The 22,924-nt window shown below is 43.7% G+C and overlaps 1 protein-coding gene across 21 annotated transcripts in view; it reads right to left on the reverse strand.

Annotated features, from left to right (window-relative positions):
• The window catches only part of phldb1b (pleckstrin homology-like domain, family B, member 1b), an 88,970-nt gene that overhangs the window by 42,829 nt on the left and 23,217 nt on the right, over positions 1-22,924 (reverse strand). For 19 of the 21 annotated variants that reach the window (XM_047335846.1, XM_047335850.1, XM_035621697.2 and 16 more), the window contains exon 5: positions 5,315-5,440. In XM_047335846.1, the coding sequence (XP_047191802.1) occupies positions 5,315-5,440 (126 nt within the window). Of the gene's footprint in view, positions 1-5,314; positions 5,441-19,305; positions 19,384-20,638; positions 21,142-22,924 lie in introns of those variants that run through there. The other 2 variants (XM_035621703.2, XM_035621704.2) reach the window with 2 other exon arrangements.

Here is a 22,924-nt window from a genome sequence, read left to right on the forward strand (position 1 = left end):
GTGTGGAGTGGAGCGAACGACAACGCGAACACACACACACACACACACACACACACACACACACACACACACACACACTGTGGAATAGAAATAGTCAACTGTGTCTCTTTGTAACGATGACGTCAGAGGGGGGAGACGTCCTCTGACATATACAAGCTTCACAAATAATGCATCAGCTGTTCATCAGGTCCCTGCCTGCTCCCCTGTCATGACGCGTGCCATCCTGACAGCCGGAGCAAAAATTACATGTGAATACATTTTTTCAGGGCAATTTTTTTTTTTCTTGCAGACAACGAGGCCTAATGGATTCTAATGTACAGGGTCAAAAACCATGGGGGGGGGGGGGGGGCGCGAAAATAAATGCATCCGCTAGCTGAGGGGAAAGTCCATGCAATGATGTCATAGGACCACCGCCTGCGTGCGCACCACGCCAAACTTCATTTAAAAAAAAAAAAAAAAAAATGGAAATTGAATGTTAGCCGACTTGCCGGTTAGAGCGCGAGTCCGCCGGGAGCCGACCAGAGAGGCGTCGGACCACACGAGGACCCTCGACGATTCGGCGCCGGTGCCATCACCAGTGAGCGCACGTTAGGATCGCCTCTCGCCTCGTCACTACCTTCACATTTCCCTTGTCGTGAGAACACAAAACTGTCATGTTGTGATCCAGGCAAATAATGAGAGGAGGTATCTGTTGAGAAGCGGGCGTGAACCCCCCCCCCCCCCCCCCCCGGACGGACAAGCGGGTCGAGTGGTGATTCGGCGTGTGGCCGGCGCGTCGTCAAGCGGTGTGGGTTACTCACATGAAGGAATACAAACTGCGAGCCGCTCAATGTCAGTGCGCTTGACGTGCTGAGGGACACCCCACTATGAGGCCCACATCCTCCGGACACCGGTAACGGACCGGGTGTGACGGAGCCCTGCCGCGCCTCGCTCCACACACACGCACACGGAGGGAGATTGTCCACCGAGGCTGAAGTCCCAGCCCTGGCTTCGGGTGCTAGGCACCGCCGCTACCGACGGTACCGCTGGCGTCAAGTGCGCCTAGGAGCGTAACGCAGCTTTTTCCGGTCAAGACCTTCAAAGTAAAGCTCCAACTGGCTTCGGGCGCACGCGAAAAAGTGCTGATGTGATGACGTGCGGTCATAATGACGAACGACAAAATTCTCACGTGCCTCTGTGGGCATTATATCTAAAGGTCACACAAGTTCAAACATGAGACCAGTAGATGCCTGCTCGTAAATCGGCCTGTCCTCTCAAATGTTGCCGTGTTGTATTTTGAAGGTTAAATCATGTTACTTCCGGTGTCATGGCTAACTTGACGCAGCCCTTTATGTCCAGGCTGCTGTGAACTACTGCGAGTTTTTGACAGCCACAGCAGAGGACTTGTCTCTATTATTGTGTCTCTAACGCAGGTTTTAATTTGACCGGCATTAAAACAAAGGTTTGGGATGTTATAGGAGCATAAATTAAATGGATACAGACTGCTGTCATCAACTGATTTTCATCCCAGTGACACTGCCAGCCTTTGTTTCTATAACTCTTTTGATAATTAGGCATAAACTTCTACTTCCAACAACTTCTAAGGAGAGAAAATGCTACAAGAGTCCCAGAGGCGGAGGAATTCTGTCTACGAGTAAACGAGTTGTTTTATTGTTTTTTTATGGAAGTTGCTTCCTTTAAATACACCGTGTTTGGTGTCTGTTTCAAGTTGTCCTTATGCACAGAAACTGTACAACAACAACTGAAACCCTATTTTATTTGACCATAAACTTCTTTGATTTTGTGTGGATGAAAATAGGCGTTTTGATGACACGTTCCAAAACTACTTTTGGAGGAAGTATATAAAATACTACATAACAAGTGAAATTCAAGTGAAATTTCCACAGTGAAAATGCAATGACAATACTTTTAACTAATGTCACATAAGCTTTACAGTACAAATCACATTCACACACATTCATACAGGGCTGCTTTTTTCTGTCACATTCATACTCTGCCGAAAGAGTCGTCAAAGGCAATTTAGGGTTAAGTGTCTTGCTCAAGAACACGAAAGGGGAAAACGGGGATCGAACCTCCGACCTTCTTGTTAGTGGATGACCGTCTATCTGCTGAGCCATGTATGCATAAGCAGAACATCACTACAGTAGTACTTGTCTGCAGTCCAGATGGACCTTTTTTTTTTTTTTTATGTTATGGTACTTGAGAAAATGAACGTAACACATTCTACCACTGTTTAAAACACAAGTCTGTTTATAATATAATACAGTGAAAACGCCCATAAACAAAAAATAAGATTATTCAATAGGTTATGTGTGTTGTTATGCCTACTGGATGAACGTATTCATGTACAATTCTGAATGAAACAAGACTAACCTTATTGGTAAAAATATATATTTTCCTTTTATTTTCCATTTTAAAAAAAGAGTTGAACTGGTTTGGAAATAGAAAATATAGAAAATAAGCCAAATGCATAAGCCAAAAAAGGGTGCTTGAAGACTTCCGCTAAAAGAAATTTGTCCAATTTCATTATATTTATTATTTTGAACACGCTTAGTGTATAGTAAAATGTCACAATGAGAGAGAGAGAGAGAGAGAGAGAGAGACAGAGAGAGAGAGAGAGAGAGAGAGAGAGCGAGAGAAGCTGGTCTTTTGTTGATAAGGGAGAGGAACACATAGGAGGCAGGTGGGAGGAGACCCGGGGAGGGAGGGGGCAGAGATGGCAGACAGTAGAAAGAAACTGGAGGTTTATAAATAGTTTCTGGGAAAGATACTGTAACCCCAGCCCTCGGCTACTTTAAGCAAGCAGCTCAGCGCCACAAAGCCGTCTGCCGGCCTGGCACAGAGGCACAGGAAACGTCCAATCAGTGAGGAGGTGGAAGCTGGAAGACAGCTGGCTAAAGACAGCTGGTCAGTGGACCGTCGCTGAACTGGCAGTACTGAGCAACAGACAGGTGAACATGACTGGCATCACACGAGCTCAGTGTGGCAGAGCTGCGTGACGCATGCAAGAAACCATGAGCGCAGGAGGAGGACAGCTTCAGAACAGAAATGCACCGTCATGCAACTCCAGGGGCACGTGACAGGCCATCGTCAGGGAACCTTTAGATGAGCCAAGATCAGACACAAGACACAAAAAGATCTTTACAGCCGATCTGAGTCAAGCTGGTTTAACACATACTCCCCATCAACACTGGATATAGACTCTCAGACACCAACACACTAACTAACAAACAGCCTGGTGTCTGAGCAGCGCTGCACACTTCACCATCTAAAAGGTAACTGATTGAGCGGTTAGGCTATTCTTTTCCCATTCTATTTAAACATTGATGTGCTGCTGCTGGCCACATGGCGATGTGTATGCAAGTTTTCACTGACGGTAAGAAAGCCTGATCTTCTGCAATCTGTCTTGATGAACAGATTTGGCACTTGGTTGCTTACTTCAAGTTCTCCTTCTGTGCTGAAAACCTTAAGTTGTCCTTCAGTTGTTATTCACTTAGGATAAAACCGTCTGACAATGATTGTATTCCATTCAAAAAACTAAAGTTAAAGTTACATACTGATGGCAGCTCACCGACTGAGGTTCCACGGTGGAGCAGAGAAAAAAGCCAAAAGACATATAATCTTGTTTCACTGAAGCTTGGGGATGATTCTCCATCTATAATCTCTTTTTTATGTTAAATACTAGAAAATTAAACATGATTTACACGCCATGTTTCTAAAAGGAAAATACAATAAAAGTAAATACAAGACTGTGGTTACCCAGTCCTGCCATAAAATTTAATCGTTAATGATTTTATTTTCTAAACACAATTAAGATAAAAGCTTATTTCCATTGTGGTCCACAGCCATTGACTGTTGGTGTAAGTATGATGCTTCAGCTAGTTTCGGCACAGGCAGAGCAGAGTGGTCCACACACACTTATACTGTAGATCTACTGTAGCTGTTTGTGTTCTGACAAGAAAGACTACGGACAGGGAAGTCCAAACGGATCATAATTCTGCAAATCCGCAGGTTTCGCCTCCAATAAAAGTGTATCAAAAATCAATTCAATTGTTTTATTTCAGTCAGAAAAAGGGGGGACATTTAAGTTTCTTGTATAAAATGAGGGCCAGTTGGGTTTAGCTGGGTTGGACTTCCATAACGGCCCTCTGCCTCTTTATTTCATACACAGATAACAAGTGTAATTTTAAAGAGGGCAGATATGACAGATATGCCCCGTTTATCAAGGGAGTGGTATAAGCAGCCTCATCGAGATGCAACTCAGGAATGCGTAATGGTACGTTTCTAAACAACGGAAGGCTTTCATTAGCGGATCAGGAAGTCCGGGCTGCGTGCTAAACTTGTCCCCCGGTGGCAGGAGGCGTCGACAGTAGACGGGGGGGGGGGATAACACGATGCCATGGCAGATCCTTGGTGGTAGAGCTTGCCAAGAGAAGATACACTTACAGTTGTGAGCGTGCGATGAGGAACACTCAGGAAACACACAGACATAAACATATATATAAACACACACACACACACAGCTAAAAACTTTGCCTGGAGACGAAGAGGAATGAGATGCTCGTAAAAAATGCATGGTGTGAACCTCGGCACCAGGGCCCAGCTGGGCACCCTTCAGGCTCCAGAGATCGACGGGAAATGCATTTCCAAGGCTGATCCCGGACAACAACTGTCTTGTTACAGAGCTGTCATAACATACTGAAACTTGCTTAATGTAGATAATAAAGATTTTTATTTTTTTTTTAAACTGTAAATCTCCAGGTGGAGTTCACAGGCCCTACTAAATTAACAAAACAAAGAATAAGCAAAACAAAATATGATAAGAAATCAATATGCATGGCAGGTTAACAGACAAATATTCAAGGTATATACTGGTCCACCACTGAATTTCAATAAATACAAATACTTGTATAATTTTAGTACCTCCTGCTACACTTCCTCCGCCCAAGCCCGGCTATAAAATGGAGGAAAAAGCCCAGGGTTTACTGCAGTGCAAACAGCCACCTGTAAACGAACAACCCCCGCTGCTCCACCTCACCACCTGCCTGTCGGCTCCCGCAACAATCGGGCCCATTCATCCCTGTAAGGCCAAGCTGAAAGTGGAACTTCAGGAGGATAAATGATCTTCCAGGGCTTTTACTTATTAACGCGACAATAACTCAGTGTTTTCGGTTACACTGGGGCTGTGTGGGGGTTTTTTTTAGGGGAGTGGAAGAAACCCTGACGCGCTTGTTAAAGGAGGGGCTGGTGAGTGAAAAACAGGCAGAAAGAACAGTAAATAACACAAATGATATAAGGATTGCACATGAGGTACCTGTACAGATTCTGTAGTCCCCCGTGGAGACGCTCCCTCCCTGGGGCATCATGCTCTTCATCCTGAAGGCTTCTTCAGGGTGGTTGAAGCGGAAGAAGTTTGACTGGCCAAAACACAGCATGCAACCTGGAAAAGAGCAAAAACATAATTTTGATTAATTTGTTCCTCACAAAGACAGGAAATTGTAGGAATCTACCAAGCTTTAGTGGATTCACAGAGTGCACAGAACACCTACATAGTAACATATACTGAAGTGTTGCGATTTACTGAACATATGCTGATAATTTGGTGGTTTTATAGGTCTATTATACAATACAACAATTTTATTAATTAAAGACAAAAGAACAAGAGGCTGACCGATATGAGCCTTTCACAAACATGTTTGTTGTGTTGATATGAAAACTTTTATTTCACAGAATAAACAATGCGGAAAAGATGTGCATTTTTATTTACATCTTACTTTTAAAGAATTGTGTTGATTTTCTATAATATTTTTGTTTTACTGTATTTGAGTTTTCGTATTCCTTATAGTTATTTATATTAATAACCATTAATATCGGTCAATATGAGCATTTCACAGACATATAGAGCATATGTTTACTGATATGAAATTTTTTATGGTACAGAATAAACAATGCAGAAAAAAGTGCATTTATGTTCACATTTTACATATGTTTTCTTGATTCAAGTTCTAAATATTTGGTTGTATTTTTTTTTCTTTTCATTTATGATAAAGTTTTTGGTTAAACTAAAATATATCAAGCCTCAATTACATTTCTTTGTCATGAAGGTTTGATAACGACTTCTTAGGAATCATATATATATATTTAAAAATATATATATATTGGCCGACGTATCGGTATTGTAAATTTTGTACTCCCAATTATGAATATCGGTCGGGTTCTACTTTATATTAAAGTTCATGGTTGAACTGTAAAATATCAAGTTTCGGTTATATTTCTTTGTCATAAGGTTTTGACAACATCATCTGAGGAATCATTGCCTTATATATCAGTATCGCAATTTTGTTACTTCCTCCATGCAGAACAAAACGAAACACTAAAAATCTTATGGTGACAAAACCAGACACTAGTTATTTTCTGAGTGGGTCCCAGGATCCACTTATTTCACAGTAAAAGTCCAAGAAGTCCCTCGGCCATTTCTGAATGTTCAAATACGGTCGTTCAGTTTCCACCTTGTCAGTCTTGTCTGTTTGCGACTGTTTGGATGTGTCGTTTCCATTCTTTTTAAATCAAGTGAACAAATTGTTGGTCACGGTGAAATGTACAGTAGGTTTGCCTCAGCTTCTCTTTAGTGTCTCTCTTGCGTCCTAGATCTGATTGTCCTGATCACATAGAAAATAAACATTGAAGTGAACTAAAAATGACATCATCAACAATGATAAATGGAAAAACAGTCATTTATCACTATTTAAAAGTGACCTGATGAACTCAGATGGGATAAATTGGCGCCAATATAAAAGTAATCATCTTTAAGTCACATAGCAGTTTGGGCTGAGAAACGTATAATTTACAGGGAAAAAGCACATTTGCATTTCAAAGCCTCATTTTTTTTTTCATTTTCTGGAAAGCATGAAGTTGCATCAGGACCGTGATTTAAATTTCTAATTAGTGAAATAGCCCCAACACCAAATGTGCCTCTCTTCTCTCCCATCGGTATATACAATCAAAATGTCTGATGTGCCTTGCCCCAACATCCTGTATCTACAGGAAATGCATCCAATTATGGAGATAAGATGCTCTCAAAAGGTTTGCGTAGATGTCTAAACCCACACTTAATCTTCTGTTTTATATCGAATGATGCATCTCACAGAATGTACAATTTGTCAGCTACATGAACTGTGGTAAATGTACCCATACGTGCAGCCTGTAACTCACGGGTCTTTAGATGTGTGGTGATTGTTGTGAGATGTTAGACGTTGATATAAAAATACTTTTACAGTGCAGCCGATTCACCCAGTGGCGCCTAAATTTGGGCTTCAACTAGGCCTGTCACGATTATTACGTTTACGACTTATCGTACAATACATGAATATGAACTCAATCATCTTTATTGACCTCAATAACAGTGGTCAGTGGTTTGTTGACATAAGAATGACAAGTCTTGCTACTTCTGTCCTCGTCGTATGATTAATCAATGACTGGTTTGGTCTAGATGGATTTCTTAATATTTTTCTAAAAGCGCCATTTCTTCAAATTGCTTTTTTTGTCTGAGGCCTAAGTGCAAGTGTAAACTTTGGACAACATTTCTCTCAGCAACACAAATCATGTAGGACTTGCACATGCAATGCCCAATAGGCCTCTACTGCGAGCTCTCATGATTCAGTATCAAAAGAACGGTTTTAAAATCATGATAATATTGTTTATCGCGATAATTACTGGGACAATATATCGTGCAACAAAAAATAGTTCATGTGACAGGACTAGCTCTAACCCTTTTCAACGACTCTTTAAAGCTTCACTAATCAATATTTCTGTAATAATAATGGATCGGATGACTATGATTAACCCGAAAAGTGTTGTTTGTAGCAAAGAACCCAAGAAATCTTTCCCCTAACTCTGAAGTTCCCTCCAGTTCGTCAGCATGTTTTTTAGAATCTTTCAGCTCATTGTTTTGGTTTCGCAGAGGGTTTCTTTAGTGACAAAGCTACTGTGTGCAACACACAGCCGACAGACTCATATAGCAACGAGCTGGTGAACAAAGTGGAGCATTCAGCAGCTTAACAGCCAGATATAGGACTCAATTAACCAGATGACCACCTCCATGTGAATACTTAGGTAGCTCTATGTGTGCTGGGTGTGTAGACAGGCGAATGTTACTACCAAGTGTGCCATGTCCACTTTAAATTAAAAGTTTAAAGCTTCAGTTGTGCTTTGAAATGTCGGATACAGCGTGCACAAGGGGCTTGACACGTGTACTTAAAAGTATTCGATATCTTCCCAAAATTCACTGTCAATTTTGAGCGAATATCTGTTGGTGTGGTTTTTGTTTTTGTCCGACTGTCAAGAAAAAAGGATTAAAAATGTGCTACTGTATGTCCTTAGTCTGTGGCAGCACAATATTACAAGTCATGAACTGACAGAGCTGATCCTCACACTGACCAGGCCTCAGACCAAACAAAACAATCAGCAGTCTCTACTGTGATATCAATCCCATCGACTTTCCGTACCGCTTCGTGTCAAAACACATCACACACATTACTAAAGCAGCCTCTTTGTGTGCCACACGGCCGATAACAGATAAGCATTCACATGTTTATTGCTTTATTGCAATTTGGCACCATTGTCCTGCTGAGATTATGAGGGGAAAGATCTTCCAGGCCGAGCGGAGATAAGATCTCGGCCTGTCGTCACAGGAAGAACACGAGGCCTGGAGATGGAAACTTCTCCATGACTCAGGAGGCTGAGGTGATGGACAATAAAGCCAGATGGCATTTCATTCTGGACAGACGCACACCGACAGCTTGGGAAGAAAACCGCCTGATGAGCTCACAAGCTGTTGGCACAGACACACCTGAGGCACAATGACGTGTTTGCTATGTTTTGACTAGTGGTTTCATCTGCAGAAGAAGAGGAAAAAACTCACTAGTTGCTTCTGCAGCCTCTCAGAACAGACATAACACACGTACAGAAAAATACTGTAAATCCCTTTCTATTTCTAATATGTTGGCTCTACGCCTACCGACACATATGAACTAAGGCAATTAGGCTCTACTAATATTTAAACCTTCAGACAGTGGGAGGAAATTGAGGAAACCCATCAAGACACTTGGAGATTATGCAAAAAAAAAAATCTAGTGGATTCGAAACCTGGACCATTCTTGCTGTGAGTGTTAAAAATGCTGGTGCAGTGTATTGTGTATTGAGGAGGAGTTCCAAACTGATTTCATTAGTTCTAACAAGTTCACGCAAGCCATTATTGCTGCCGAGGTGTAAAAACAGTCAACAAGAGCCCTTCCTTCAACTCGATTCGACGAGCCACTCGCCGCCGTTAGTTGTTAATTCATCCAGGTACACTTGGCGAAGAGCGACCAGCGACCTTCTGGTCTCAACCGCACTTATGAATCATGGCAGCAGTTCTGAAAACACCACATTTCCCTGAACTATCCACCAGAATCACATTTCTGAATGCAGAAAACTCCAGAAAGTGAGGTCTGGAGTTTTTAGAAAGGAGGAGTGTATAGTGGGTCAATACTCTCCAACAAAGCAAAGGCCTTGGAGCATCTCCATCACAGTCTTCTATATGCTACCTAGATTCATTTGCACGCTCTCTGCACACTGCAGTTTGTCTTGCACACAAGTCATGATCTTTAGCTCGTAAAGTTTTGCTGACTAGTACAGTGGTGGTGCTAAATACCGTTCAAATTGTATATTGGTACAGTAAATGCCACATGTTTTCCAAATACAGAGTTTTGCTTGTTTGCATTAGTGTTTCTTCTTCACCTTCAGTATCTGGATAAAGTGGTGCGGAGGCCTGTTGTTAAAGTTTCCATCAGCGTTCCCTGCAGCGGTCACAGCGCTGCAATCCTCGACATAATTTTGGTTTGTACTTTCCGAAGCTGAAAGTGTTTCTCTCGAAACGAGCACACCATCAGTTTGGTGATGAGAGGAAAAACAAAAAAGGAGCTGAATAAGGCGTTTGACAAGGCGTCGTCGGGATGTTAATGCTGCGGTCTGCAGAGCCGCGTCGGCCCAGCCACCGTGTCTTCGTGCCCTCCACTCCAGCCGACATCCGACTCCTTCACCTAGATCCCGTTTCCCTCCGGATTCCGCCAGCAGCGCACTCTTCCCGTCACCTCCCCGACTCACAACACGCTCTCTCTAACTCTGACTTGCTCCAACACGATTTCCCCGGGTGAGGATCAATTCAGGCACCAAAGAGAATGCTGGGTAAAGGAAGGTAGCTCGAAGCGACATGTGTCTGATGCGGTCATGACAGAGTCGTTGGGGTTTGGTGATGCCTCATTTTTACTCAGCGGTTCTGCACAAACAATGACAGGGGTCATGGGAGAAGAACGATGACTCGGGTTTAGAACTGCACCTTCAACAGTGTTTTTGTTATGAAAACCTTGATATGGTCCTGCTTTAGGATTTCATAAGGATCCAAATATTTGGTTGTATAACCATCGTCGTTGAATGAATGAGTTATGAGCAGAAACACAGTATCATACCGTCATATTAGTTAAGTACGGTTCTAGTTCATTTTATAGTTTGCAGCAGTAAATGAAATGACTTCAAATGATCTATTAAAAATGCAAAAACAGATAGGTATGAAAGAAGAGGATGCAGACAGCATGTAGCTCAAACTGTCTTTTTTTTCCATCAGTCTACTTGTCTGTAGTATCATACCACTTCCTTTAAAATCAGATTAGTCAAGTGGCTAGTTAGTTGATTTCATACACAAAATTCACTTGGATCATCAGACTCTATTTCTAATTCTAGGGAATTGTCAAAATTGCAAACAAACTTGAAAAAATGTAACGCACATTTGTTTTCTAAATGCTTCATATCTACTGGGTTTTTTCCCCCCACAGACTGAACTTATTCAGGTCATTTGATTCTGTAGAAAGTACGGGTGTATGGAGTATCACTAAACACACACACACACACACACAGTTGTCCAGCGAGCTGACACTGTGTGTATGAGCATGCAGGCACCACAGAGGAGGCTGCTGCTGCTGCTGGATGAGCGAGGACACTCCTGCTCGCCACTGTTCACTCAGCACAAACTGCTGCTGGCAGCTGTCACTCTCACACACACTGAAACCTCTGCTGCCCATGCATCTCTACAGGCTCAGCTCACTTTGTGTGTGGTCAGTGACAGGACAGTGGCCTCCAGCGATGACTCAGCAAAACAGAGAGCACTGACATGACATCCACTGTGCTGCTGCATTGTAAAAGAAAAAAGCTACATTACTTTTTCGGTGCAGAATAGATTTATAGATTACAGTTTAGGGGTAAAATCTTCGGGTCGGATTTTGGTTTGAATACATAATATCATATTGCTGCCTGGATATATCTCCAAATATGGTGGGTTTTTATGTTCCTATATGGGTTGGGACAACAACAATATTAACAGTTTTGGTCTTAATATGCAGTTGTTAGTCTTCGGGTGATCACAGACTGGAGGTCAGGGCAGGGTGATATGATTGGCAACAATATCACAGTATTGATAAAATCATTTTTCTGTCATAGACATAGATGGTAAATATATGAAAAAATCACATGAAATAAACTTTAAACCATGTTCAATGCAGTGACCATGTTTCACTGTTCGACATTACCTCGGGCAAAGATCTCCACACATGTAAAACATAAACTTCAATAATTAATTTTCTCAGTTTTAAACTACATGGGCCCATTTGACACTTACAATAACTCGCACCTTCCAAAAGAAGTTTGTTTGGTTGAATCACAAAGCAAAGCCAGTGTCATGCTGGAGACACAGCATCTTCCCTAATCAATCCATCTTCTCGCAGTGAAATGCTGTCTGAAGACCATTACTGGAAGTCCCTTGGTACCAATTAGCACTCGTCTAGTCAGCCATTACAACACCTCACAGCTACTTATCATGATGGATCCTCCAGCAGCGAGGAGCCGCAGTGCAGGGAGCGTCAGACAATGGATCTCCACAAAAAAAAGGCTGAGGATTCATGATCCTGTGAGACGTGCAGCATTTATCCAGGTCCCTGGAACGGGTCGGGATATGGAGATGCTCTAAACAGGCCGTGTGTCATACTCAGTGGTGTGGAGGTGGGGGTGGTTAGGAACATAAATCATGCAGTTATCCATTACAGCGCGCCCACACGAGTGTTGGCACAGAGAAACTGCAGTGTTTCATTTCGCAATTACGGGAATGAACGGTAATTTAATGGAAGCACTTGTGTAAAGTCAATAAACTGAGAATGACCGATGTATAGCGAGAGGTTTGTTGGGACATTTACAACCTGAACAAAATTGAACCAAATTAAAAAAAATTTAAAAAAGGGATTGAAGGAGCAGCCAGAAGAGGAGCTCTTCAATATCGTATCTCAACCGTCTGCTTGTGGAACAGCATCTGTTTCTAGTCTCAAACACCAGCCTCCACCTTCCTCTCCCCTTATCTCCAGCACTAAGCAGATCATCTGCAGACATGCCATTCTCATATTAAACAGACTGATGGGTGGAGTTGTAAACCATGCACCGACCACACCTCAAACCACTAAGTCCTTTATTTAGACTGGAATCACTTTGGTTGAAAAATGCTTGGGATGAGTCTTTCTTTTTTTTTTTTTCTTCTGGCACGGCTGCAGGCTGCTCAAGATATTTATGACTATCTGCCTCACAACTTCATAACACTCACTTGACGTTGGCTTCTCCAGACAGTACCAAGTTGGCAGTGCGTTGTTGACGATGTACGACACTGTATGCCCAAAACAGAAAACACCCTCCATTCACAAAAAGGTATGAGCCTGTGAGGCCTCGTCTTCAAAGGTCATGTTCTCTGCAGCTAATGGGCTGGGGTGACAGGAGAGGTGACGCCAGGGGTGATGGAGGTTGAACTCTCTGGTGATCGACTATCTCCACAGCAGGGAGGGTGGTCTGGTCTCGCTCCACATTCGGGAATGATGTTTCTAATCTGCTACTCTAGCAATAACCCCTCGTTTCCAAGGATACACGTTAAAACACGAGCCCCGTGTTAAATTTCCACCGAATGGGTCTGCAGATTAAGATTTGAACGTTTAAAGGTGTTTTCATTCATGTTTGTTTGATGCTGACTATGACCAATTTTGGTCCGTGTGGGGAACAAAGATTCACAGAAAGCGTTGGCAGGGAGACATAACCATTAGTGTTTTGGGGCCCTTGAAAAGTGTAGCATCATCTTTGGAGAACAAGACTAGGTCTAAATTCAGTAGTGTTTGTGTGACGAAGGACGAAAACTGTTGTGGAACCACTGTAAATAACAACCCTACTTTCAGTGGAAAGTAAATCTGGCTAGTTGGTGCAATAAGCTGCTATTAATGATACAGCCATACTCGCTGTGCTCATGTAGATAATATTGTATAGCCAAATTCACAATAAAGTTGATCTCACATACTGTTTCTGTTGTCAGACAATGGAGGGATGAAACGTGGCCCGCTCAGACACTATTTACAAAGGTCACCGGTCCTGCAACCCTTTGCACAAACCCAGCCCCACGTCAGCACGCTCCCACCTCCATGTTTAATGGCCGGCACTGTGCAGTCACCGTGGCAGTCCGGGTCAGGTCCACACCAAACACGCTGGATCCCGTCGGATCCAAACCAATTTATTTAGGTTTCGTCTCTGACCAAAGAATGTGCTGCCAGCGGTCATCAGGCCTCTTGTCATGGTCTTTGGTAAAGTTCAATCCTGCAGTTTAGTGCAGTTGTATGAGCAAAGGTTTTCTTCTTGGACGCCGCTGGCAAAGTCGACTTCATGCAACGTCCTTCAAACGGTCTCATCAGTCACTAAAACACCAGTTTCCACTGATACTCCTTGTGCCAACCTGGAGGCTCATTCCCGTCTGTTTTTCAGTGCATGGTTGTGCAAATAGCAAACTGTGTGTGGCGTCATTTTTCCAAGGACAACCACTGCACCACAATCTGGTTTCTTACTTGTTCAGGCAAATTACTAACCGTGTGGAGCCACGTTGACACAACACAGACTAAAAGCTGTTGTTATTTTTAATAATCTTATTCATGCAATTAGCCTTAATTGGAATCCACGGATGGAGTCACTTTGTTGCACTGTTGTTGTACTTTGATTGTAGGTATAATCAATTACACTCCACCAAAACTTTGAGATGAAACATTTAAGATTTGAGTGATACTTGAAGGAAGTTACTAATCCCTGGTATTACGGCAGGAATGCATATCAAAAACAGCACGACAGAACTGGATGGACAGATTATTCCAACATCAAATTACAAACATCATTCACTTTCGTGTACCAGTCACCAACAGTCCATTAGCCGTGATCTGAATCACGTCTGTTGTCAGGGCCGTAAAGTATCAGCTCCACATCTGGCATGACCGTGTTGGCTTCAGTTATTTAAAACACCAGAGCATCTCGTCTTCCTTCCCTCCTTCATCAGAACCCCCTGACCCAGGATAAGCACGTCAGGATTCTTCCAAGAACCAGTGGTTCACATAAACCATCTCAGGATTAGTTTCTCTGGAAGGCTGACGTCAGCGAAATGAGCTGCGGCAGACACCGAGATCAGTTTAATCAACAACTGCGTTTCAAAGTCCTTCCAAAAGGAAAATGTGACACACTGGCATTTTCAAAAATTACAACGCATGAAGTAATTTAAGGGAACGATGGGTAATGTCGGTGAGAGGGACTGGAGTCACAGAGAGGAGGACAAGTGAAGTGTGTGTGTGTGTGTGTGTGTGTGTGTGTGTGTGTGTGTGTGTGTGTGTGTGTGTGGGTGTGTGTGTGTGTGTGTGTGTGTGTGTGTGTGAGAGAGAAACCTCCCTCTCCAACTTAATCAGTTAGATTGATTCTGTGACCGGTGTGTGAGAGGAACACTCCAGGAACTATTCCTCTAATCACAACCTTCATCGCAGAGAGTGCACTCGGAGCATTACTGCAAGATCAGCAGCTTTCAGCCTTGCACTGAGCTCCACTTTAACCAAGAAGCAACCAAATGCTAACCAAGAAAATGTGTTCTAAGCGCTACATCAAGGGGAAATTATGGGTTTTCACCAATTATAATATGTTGTCGAAACAGATTTTCCAGTATCGACTTTCCATATGACACATCTCGGGGAGTGAGGACTCACATTGTCCGGTAAAGGTCATCACTACCTTCCCACAAGGACACTTTAACCCCATTCAATAATAAAACTACAGGAAAGAAGATTATAGAGCACATACTGTAATGCAAAGCTACGGACAGAGATTGAGTCAAGGTGGCTATCTATATATAGTTCCTGTCAGTCAGCCAAATTATAAATGCCTGTCACAATACTATTTTTTTTTTTTTGCTTGTTTTGTCTGACCATCCAAGAACCAAAGCGACTGAAATGGCCATGATGTAAAGAAGAGACCATGTCAATTAGACGATTGGTTTATGAACTGAAAAGTATTTGGCAACTATTTTGATCAATTAATATATTAAAAGGCTAAATATTCTGTGATTACAGTTTCACAAGCATGATGATCTGCAGTTTCCTTGTCTTAAGTGACATGGATGTTGGAATACTTAAAGTACATTTTTGTTGAGAACTCACAACATAAATACATGAACATCCATTTAAGATCTTAATCGAAAATAAAAATAATTATTCAACATTTTTATATTGAACAGAGAAAACCAACAAATCCTCAGATTCTAGGAGCTGAAACCAACACATTTGTTTCTTTTACTTGATGAATTACTTAATCACTTAACTGGTAATCAATCTGTTGGAGTTAGGTATCTGTCGATTGACCAATAAATTAATGATTTTATGGTTTCAGCGCTTGAGAAAAATGTATATAAAATCACAAGTACAGCTGAATGCGGCACCGTGTTCATTGTGAGCTCAGGGGGTGCTGTAGTATTCAAACCTGTGAGCCACGACAAAATGACAGACAACATTTTTTGAGATAAAGTACTGTAGCATTGAATTGAAGGATTGTGAATGTTGAATACATGAATTACATACAGAGAACATTTTTATAATCCAGAGTCAGTCCGCAGTCGTCTATATTAAAACAGAAAATCATAAAAAGGGCACATCTAATAAACTACCAATCTAATAACCGAGCTGTCAGGAATAATAATTTTAAGCCCTTGTGAGCATTTATGTGGGACCATTCGGGCCAATCAGCATTAATGCCACATCATGCCTCAAGGGTTTTGTGGCATTCGAAAGAGAAATGCTCCAAAATGTGTCTGCGGACCAAATATTCCATCGTTTGCGGCGCGACCACATTAAATCTTTCCAGTGCGTTGGCCTGGCCTCAAGTACATTTCCCCGAAGATCAGATCAGAGGAACCCAGCGGTGGTCGGAGCGAGCAGGCCTCGCATTCCACCACCACAGCGGGTTCATGTGGAGTCGGGAGAGCCAAGTTAAAGTGCTGGTTACACTTATATGTTAAAGAAATGCTGCTCTGTGAATGTCACATGCTAGCAACGCTGTGGAGAAGCACATCACGTCTGTGTCTCCAGATCCAGCTCGGGAGGGCCGTCACGCTACTTCCTCTGCACTGTCCCGTCTGTCCGAGGCGGTGAACACATATTTTCATCTCACGCGAGCATGTCCACGGGACACCAGAGCAGAGAGAACACACAGAAATCAGAGTATTGGTGCTCCATCATTATCTGCAGGAGTCTTTCCTATTGAGTTTTCCCTTTGACGAGGTGATTTTCATGCTCAGGCATTGCCAGTTATCAGATTTCTGAGTTTTTCCGGGAGCGACCGGCCAGATTCAGAGGGCTCTGACTGTCAAAGTGAAACGACAACCAGCGTTGTCGAGGTAGCCTGTTTTGCTCAGCATTTCGAATAGGCCTAGTGACAGCTGTTTGGTGAACAACTGAGCTAATCAGAGCTTTGTTGGTGGGATTACCAGAGAGGACGCCGCTCCCACTGTAGCCAGAAAAACAGCAGAGGATATTCTGTACGGCCACAAAACAATTTGAACTTACAGTTCAGGTTCTGTAACTTGGCTTACAGACAGAATGACTCTTAAATGGACAGCGACGATTTGCCGGCACGAACTGCAGCTTACAACTACTACTGCTGACAACCTCTGCGTCGACTGATAATTTCTCTGGCTGGACAAACATGGTAGTCACGTGCTGATTGGTCAGGGTCAAATTTAGGCCCTCATCATTTGGTGACATGACTGATAACTCTCTTTTAACTTTTTAGTTTGACCCTTTTTGATAAAAATAATAACTAAAAAAGTTTAACTGTGACACCAAAACACAACGTAAAGTATAGAAGAATCATAAAGTTAGCACACTGACTCAGTAACACATAAAAAGGAAGTATACTATGTGTCCAAAGTTGTTTAAACTAATTTAAATAGCCCAAATCAACAGAAAACCCCTGAGGCTCTGTGGGGCTTTGCTACACATCGCTCCACATCCCTTTCCGCCAAAATGCATTCTCCTCACCAAAGTATTAACTGCAACCCTTGAACCACTATTAGTTAACTACGAGGAAAAGAAACGTGTGGTCGTCTTGTGATTTTGTAGTTGTGCGCGACAAAGGCGTCGCCACTAAACCAGGTCACTAAAGCGGCGGAGGAGGTGCAGACAAAAGGATGCCCGCAACTATGGCCGACAGTTGCTATGGAAAGCTGATGGTTTACAGCCTCAGCAAAAGGCCAGAGAGTCAAGCCCACCGGTTAATCAATGACTGCCTTTCACTGAGCCAGGGCCCATCAAACACAGACGCACATACCAGAGGAAGATATGGGACTGGTCTTGAGTGTACAAGGAAAAGGAGGAGGAGGAGGAGAGGTCTAACCATGCTGCATTCGCGTCATGTCGGAAAAACCATTTGAATAAGAGGTTGGAAGAATGATCACATGTTTGAACAAGTCTGAGTCCAGTGTGATGCCTCGATGGAAGGATTTCTCATCAAGTCCTCCAACGTGAACAACCACGTAGGTGGTTTGTCTCTACCCTAAGATACGACCGATACAAAGGTCTCTGGGGGGGGGGGGGGGGGGGGGGGGGGGGCAACAGGTGGCAACAGGTGTACCAGACCTTCATCGCCACGGTTACAATAACAAAAACGCGGTTTTGGTTACGTTAAGTCGTGAAAACTACTTGGTTACGTTTAGGAAGAGGTCGCGGTTTAGGTTAAAAATGGTGCCTCCCCCCTCCACCGAAGATTATACAACTGTTTGCACAGTCGGCGTTGCACTCCTCCTGATCAATACACTGAACTCTATGCGTAACATTAGCGGAATGTCCTTTTAAAACGGTCTGTCCTTTTTCACATCCCCACCATTCTCACAGCATCCACATCCCACAGACCAGATGCAGCAGTGCTGTCAGCTGCCGTCTCTGGACCCTCATCACGGTAACGGTCGGAGGCGGGTTACCGCTCGTCCGAACAGATGTTCCCTGCCCACCCCCCCGCTCCCCTCCTTCTCCTTTTGTCAGAACTGCTCGAGCCGATCCCCCGCTGTTAGAACACGCTCCCACAGGCAGATGGCTGCAGGCCTGAGGATCAATCGGTATCCGATTTACAAGTGTAAATGCACAGAATGTTTAACTGCAATGACAAATAATTATCATGGCTTTATTATCTAATTCATCTTGAAATCCTATGCGATTAAATTGCCTGCTCTGGTGCTTTCAAATAAAAGCACTCCTTTTTTACAGGTTACAAGTTAAAAGTTAAATGTCATGTTGTGTTGTTGTGTTCTAACTTTTGTCTGGTCAGAAATCACTGCCACTAACTGTAGTTCAGGACGACATTTATTTTTATTTGGCCATAGGAAGGCCCTGATTTTGTGAGAATCGACTCCAAAACTCATTCCCCCATTCATTTACTCTGAGCAGTAAATTGAGATTCCAAAAACTTGTGAACGATGTCGTTTCGTCACCCACAGCTCTAAATTCATTATTATTAGCACGTCACGGACACAACTGAGACAGTTCCACGGGTGGAATGTTTGAGGACACTATGTAGGGCATAAATTACGACAGAAAAAAAAGAACGTATGAAGAACAGTGGGGATGTCATTACATTACATCAACCCCCAGTGTGAGCACAACCCTGGTAAGGCACTGGTGCATGTGCAGTATTTGACCAACGTCTCATTTGGAAACATTGCCTTGACCTTGATGTAGTCAGAGGATGTGCGGTCAACGACTGTGTAAGCAACAACATACTTGGACACACACACACACACGCACACATACACACACACACACACACACACACAGATGCAGCATGTGCACACCAGCTGCTACCAGCCTCTCTCTCTCTCACCCTCCATCTCCCTCACACATGTCTGACCTGCGCTCCTGGAGGAGCCCGCATCACATCTGCAGCGACCCGATGGGACGTCTCCCCTCCGACAACCGACATCCTCTCCTTACAATGGGGGGGGGGGGTCAACGCAATGTGTCAGAGGTGACGGATGACGAGGAGACAGGATGAGCACATGTCTAAAAAGGCTGAAGCGCACAAGCGCAGTGGCTCAGCAGGAGGAACCCCGGCGGGGTTTGAACTTTTTCTAATATAAGCAGAACCTCGTTGACCCCGGAGGCCTCTGCTGGAGCGGAATGCTCCAAGTGAGAGCTCTCTCCTATTCCAGGTACCAGGCCCCGATTAGGTCACACTGGCAACAAGGACCAGCAGTGTAACAGTAGACAAGACACATTGGGGTCTGGTCATGCCAGACTGCTGGGGGGGGTCTGCAGATCTGACAGACCTGTATGTGTTTGTAGTCTATAAACAGAACTCGCATGGAGGCAGGGTGGGAGTCAGTCAGGACGCTGCGTCCCTGGGACTGGGTGGCAGGAGACTGCAGAGTTGGAGCAGGTGTTCACGTGTGCGCATGTGCGGAGTGAGGAACCAAACTCCGTAGAAAAAAGCCGCCAGTTTAAACTTTTCTCATTCGGCCAAACAGGTGCTAACATCCCAGCACGACTTCCACAACTGAATCGGGTCACGGGGCTCACGGGGAATAAATCGGCGTTCAAAAGAATGATCCCGAGGCAACCCTCTGCGCGAACAGAATCATCACTCTCGGAGTTTGCCAACGCGGCGCACCGCCGCACACCGGGGCGAACGTTGTGGCGGACGGCCGAGCTGAGGAAGAGCAACCGCGACAGCAGGTTTTTCGAAAAGACGGGGCAGGCAACGTCTGCCGGGCGTATGCCCAATTAAAAAAAGAGACTCGTGTTAATTCATAAAAAAAGTGAATAATGCTCTATTATCCATACAGTTGCCCCAAAATAAAAGATGAATTCTAGATTTTTTTTTGGGGGGGGGGGGGGGTTCAAGGCGAAAAGAGCTGGATTTCGAAAAGAAACTCCAAAATGAGGCAACGAAAAAGTAAGGCAAAAAAAATGTATATATATATATATATATATTTATTTATTTATTTTTTTCCCACATGAACACAAAGTGTTGTGCGCAGTCTGCAGGCCGGGTCCCACGAAGTGAGTGTGGAGGAGGCGCTCGGGTCGAGTCGTCGACTCGGTTATTCGTCGCGCAGTCCGCGGGTTGGCTCAACAAATTACCAAACACCGGCCCGAAGAAACAACCCCCCCCCCCCCTCCAAACCCCCTCCCTCACAAGTCGTTTTTAATTCAACAGCAGAAGAAGCACTACAGGCACTTACTTTAGCCGCGGTGGACGAGACCCCTCTCTCCCTCCGGTGTTGTCATCGCCTCGGCTCCTTTAAATGGAGCCACGTGTTTTGTCCGCGACTCGATGCGGAACAACGGGAGCGTTTATTTAGGAGGGGGGGGTTGGTTGTCGTGTCCCGACGCGCTTTTGTTATGATAATCCCCCCAAAAACCGCCGAGGGGAACTTAATATATTCTGCAGATATGTGCACGTCCCCAAAAAAAAAAAAAAGTGGGGGGGGGGGGCGTTGCTTGTCTGCCCGGGGCCACTTGTCAGTGCGACGCGGGTCCATCCGCTGGTGCGTCGGCAGATCCCCCCCGGCTCACTCGCACCGGAGTTTTACAGTCATTGTGATCGCGGCCCGTTGTCTCCTTCCTTCCTTCCTTCCTTCCAGGGCTGTTCACGCGCGGCGAGGACGCGGTCGCACGCTGCGCTGCGCTGCGCTGCGCTGCCCGGGCTCGAGCGACACACAGCTGGCTCACAGTCAGCGCTGTCTGAGGCGGAGAGGCGGGGAGGGAGGGAGGGAGGGACTGAGGAGGAGGAACTGAGGAGGAGGAGGAGGAGACCCTGATCCTGAGTCACAGGTGGGGGCAGGGGGGCCATCCACAGCCCAGGTCCATTGATCATCAGTAACATTTTATTGATTCATCGATTGGTTGTTAACGTCAGGCAGTTTTGGCATCATTCAGCAGGGGGTTTTTTTTTAATCCACCAGGGCAATTTAGCTGATTTCAATTTGACAGAGAGAGTATGCTGGGCGCTCTCTCTCTCTCTCTCTCTCTCTCTCTCTCCTCATACTCATATTCTTCTTCATGGCCCGAAGAACAAAGGTGGAGCCTTAACTGCTGACAGACACTTATTTTGCCATAAAACTCACACATTAAAAAGTGGACGCTCGGGATACGAGTTCCCTCTGTAGGCACATTAAATTGACCATAATGACCATAATGTGAGGCGGTCAGATTATTATTTTTTGGAGTTATTCCCACTGAAACAACAAAACGTCACTGTAAACAAAAAAAGGGAGCGAATATGAAGATCCACGATTGAAGCAGAAGAAGCCATGGAACCTTTGTCGAACATAAAACGAGAAAAATAAGTCGCATCCACATCAGATATCGTTCAGACTATTCTAACGGTTCGTTCCACTCTTATGAATCATGGGGCATAAAAACTGTCTCCTCAGTAAATCTGTCACTTCGTTGTCCCGTCTTCTGAGAATATTAATAATTTTTTTGTGTTATAAAATAAAATCATACTACAGTGAAAGTATCACTAGCAAAGTGAACTTAAATAACCAAAGTATTTATTATGTGTAAAACGTCTAATCTGTAATAGTCATATTGTATAAGATTCCAAAGAATGTATTTGAAAAAACTGAATCAGCAAATTAAATGAAGCTGTCAGACAAATGTATAGTCAAGGGACTAACATGAAACAAAAAAAAACTGAAATTGAGGCAACAACCTAGTAAACCTGATTTCTGATCGCTTTTATGGATCAAGATGAAAAAATACATTTTCCAATAATAATTGTATAGTATCCAATCCTGACCTGAAGTAATAATCATATCATGTGATTTGATGGAGGGCACCTTTAACCTTCATTCAAAAATCCTGAATGAGTAACCTTTGGCTTCATGTTTTCCCATTTTTGAGTACCCCTCACTCATAACTATGTATCCAATATATTCTAGTTACCAATATCAAATATTTTATGGTATTTACCAGTCATGCTATCAGGTATTTCTCCGTTTATAGTGTAAATAGGATTTTAGATGTTAAGCCAAAGAATTTCTTGCGAGCCCCCTTTCCCCCACGAGTGTTTTCCCTAATAGGCTGAATCAAAGCGACCAACCGTTGCCCCTTTGAAACGCTCTGAACAAACTCTACATGGCCTTTCACTGCTGGGATTTCCATCCGCCGGCTCGTCTGATTCATATCGTAAATCCCAGAGGATTAACCACCAAACGCAAGTTGAGCACATTTTCATTTTTGTAACAATAGCAACTCGTTGCTGCTTGACTTTCTATCAAGTGCCACGTTGATGGATCAGAGCCGCTCCACGGTGTTGACTAAACTATTCATCTGCCAGGTGTAGAAATCCAGAGAGCACACAGCATTAGATGATGTGACACATATAATCAGTGTCTAGTCATCTTTTACTATGATGGAACATTGAAGTATGACTCATAATGGGAGTGGTGAGTAACCAGTAAAGTCTGACCTGCTTCCTGCATGTGTCAGCCTACTGTACACTAACACTAAAGAAAGCGACG

The sequence above is a fragment of the Scophthalmus maximus genome, chromosome 11, assembly GCF_022379125.1.
Source record: "Scophthalmus maximus strain ysfricsl-2021 chromosome 11, ASM2237912v1, whole genome shotgun sequence".
NCBI lineage: Eukaryota > Metazoa > Chordata > Actinopteri > Pleuronectiformes > Scophthalmidae > Scophthalmus > Scophthalmus maximus.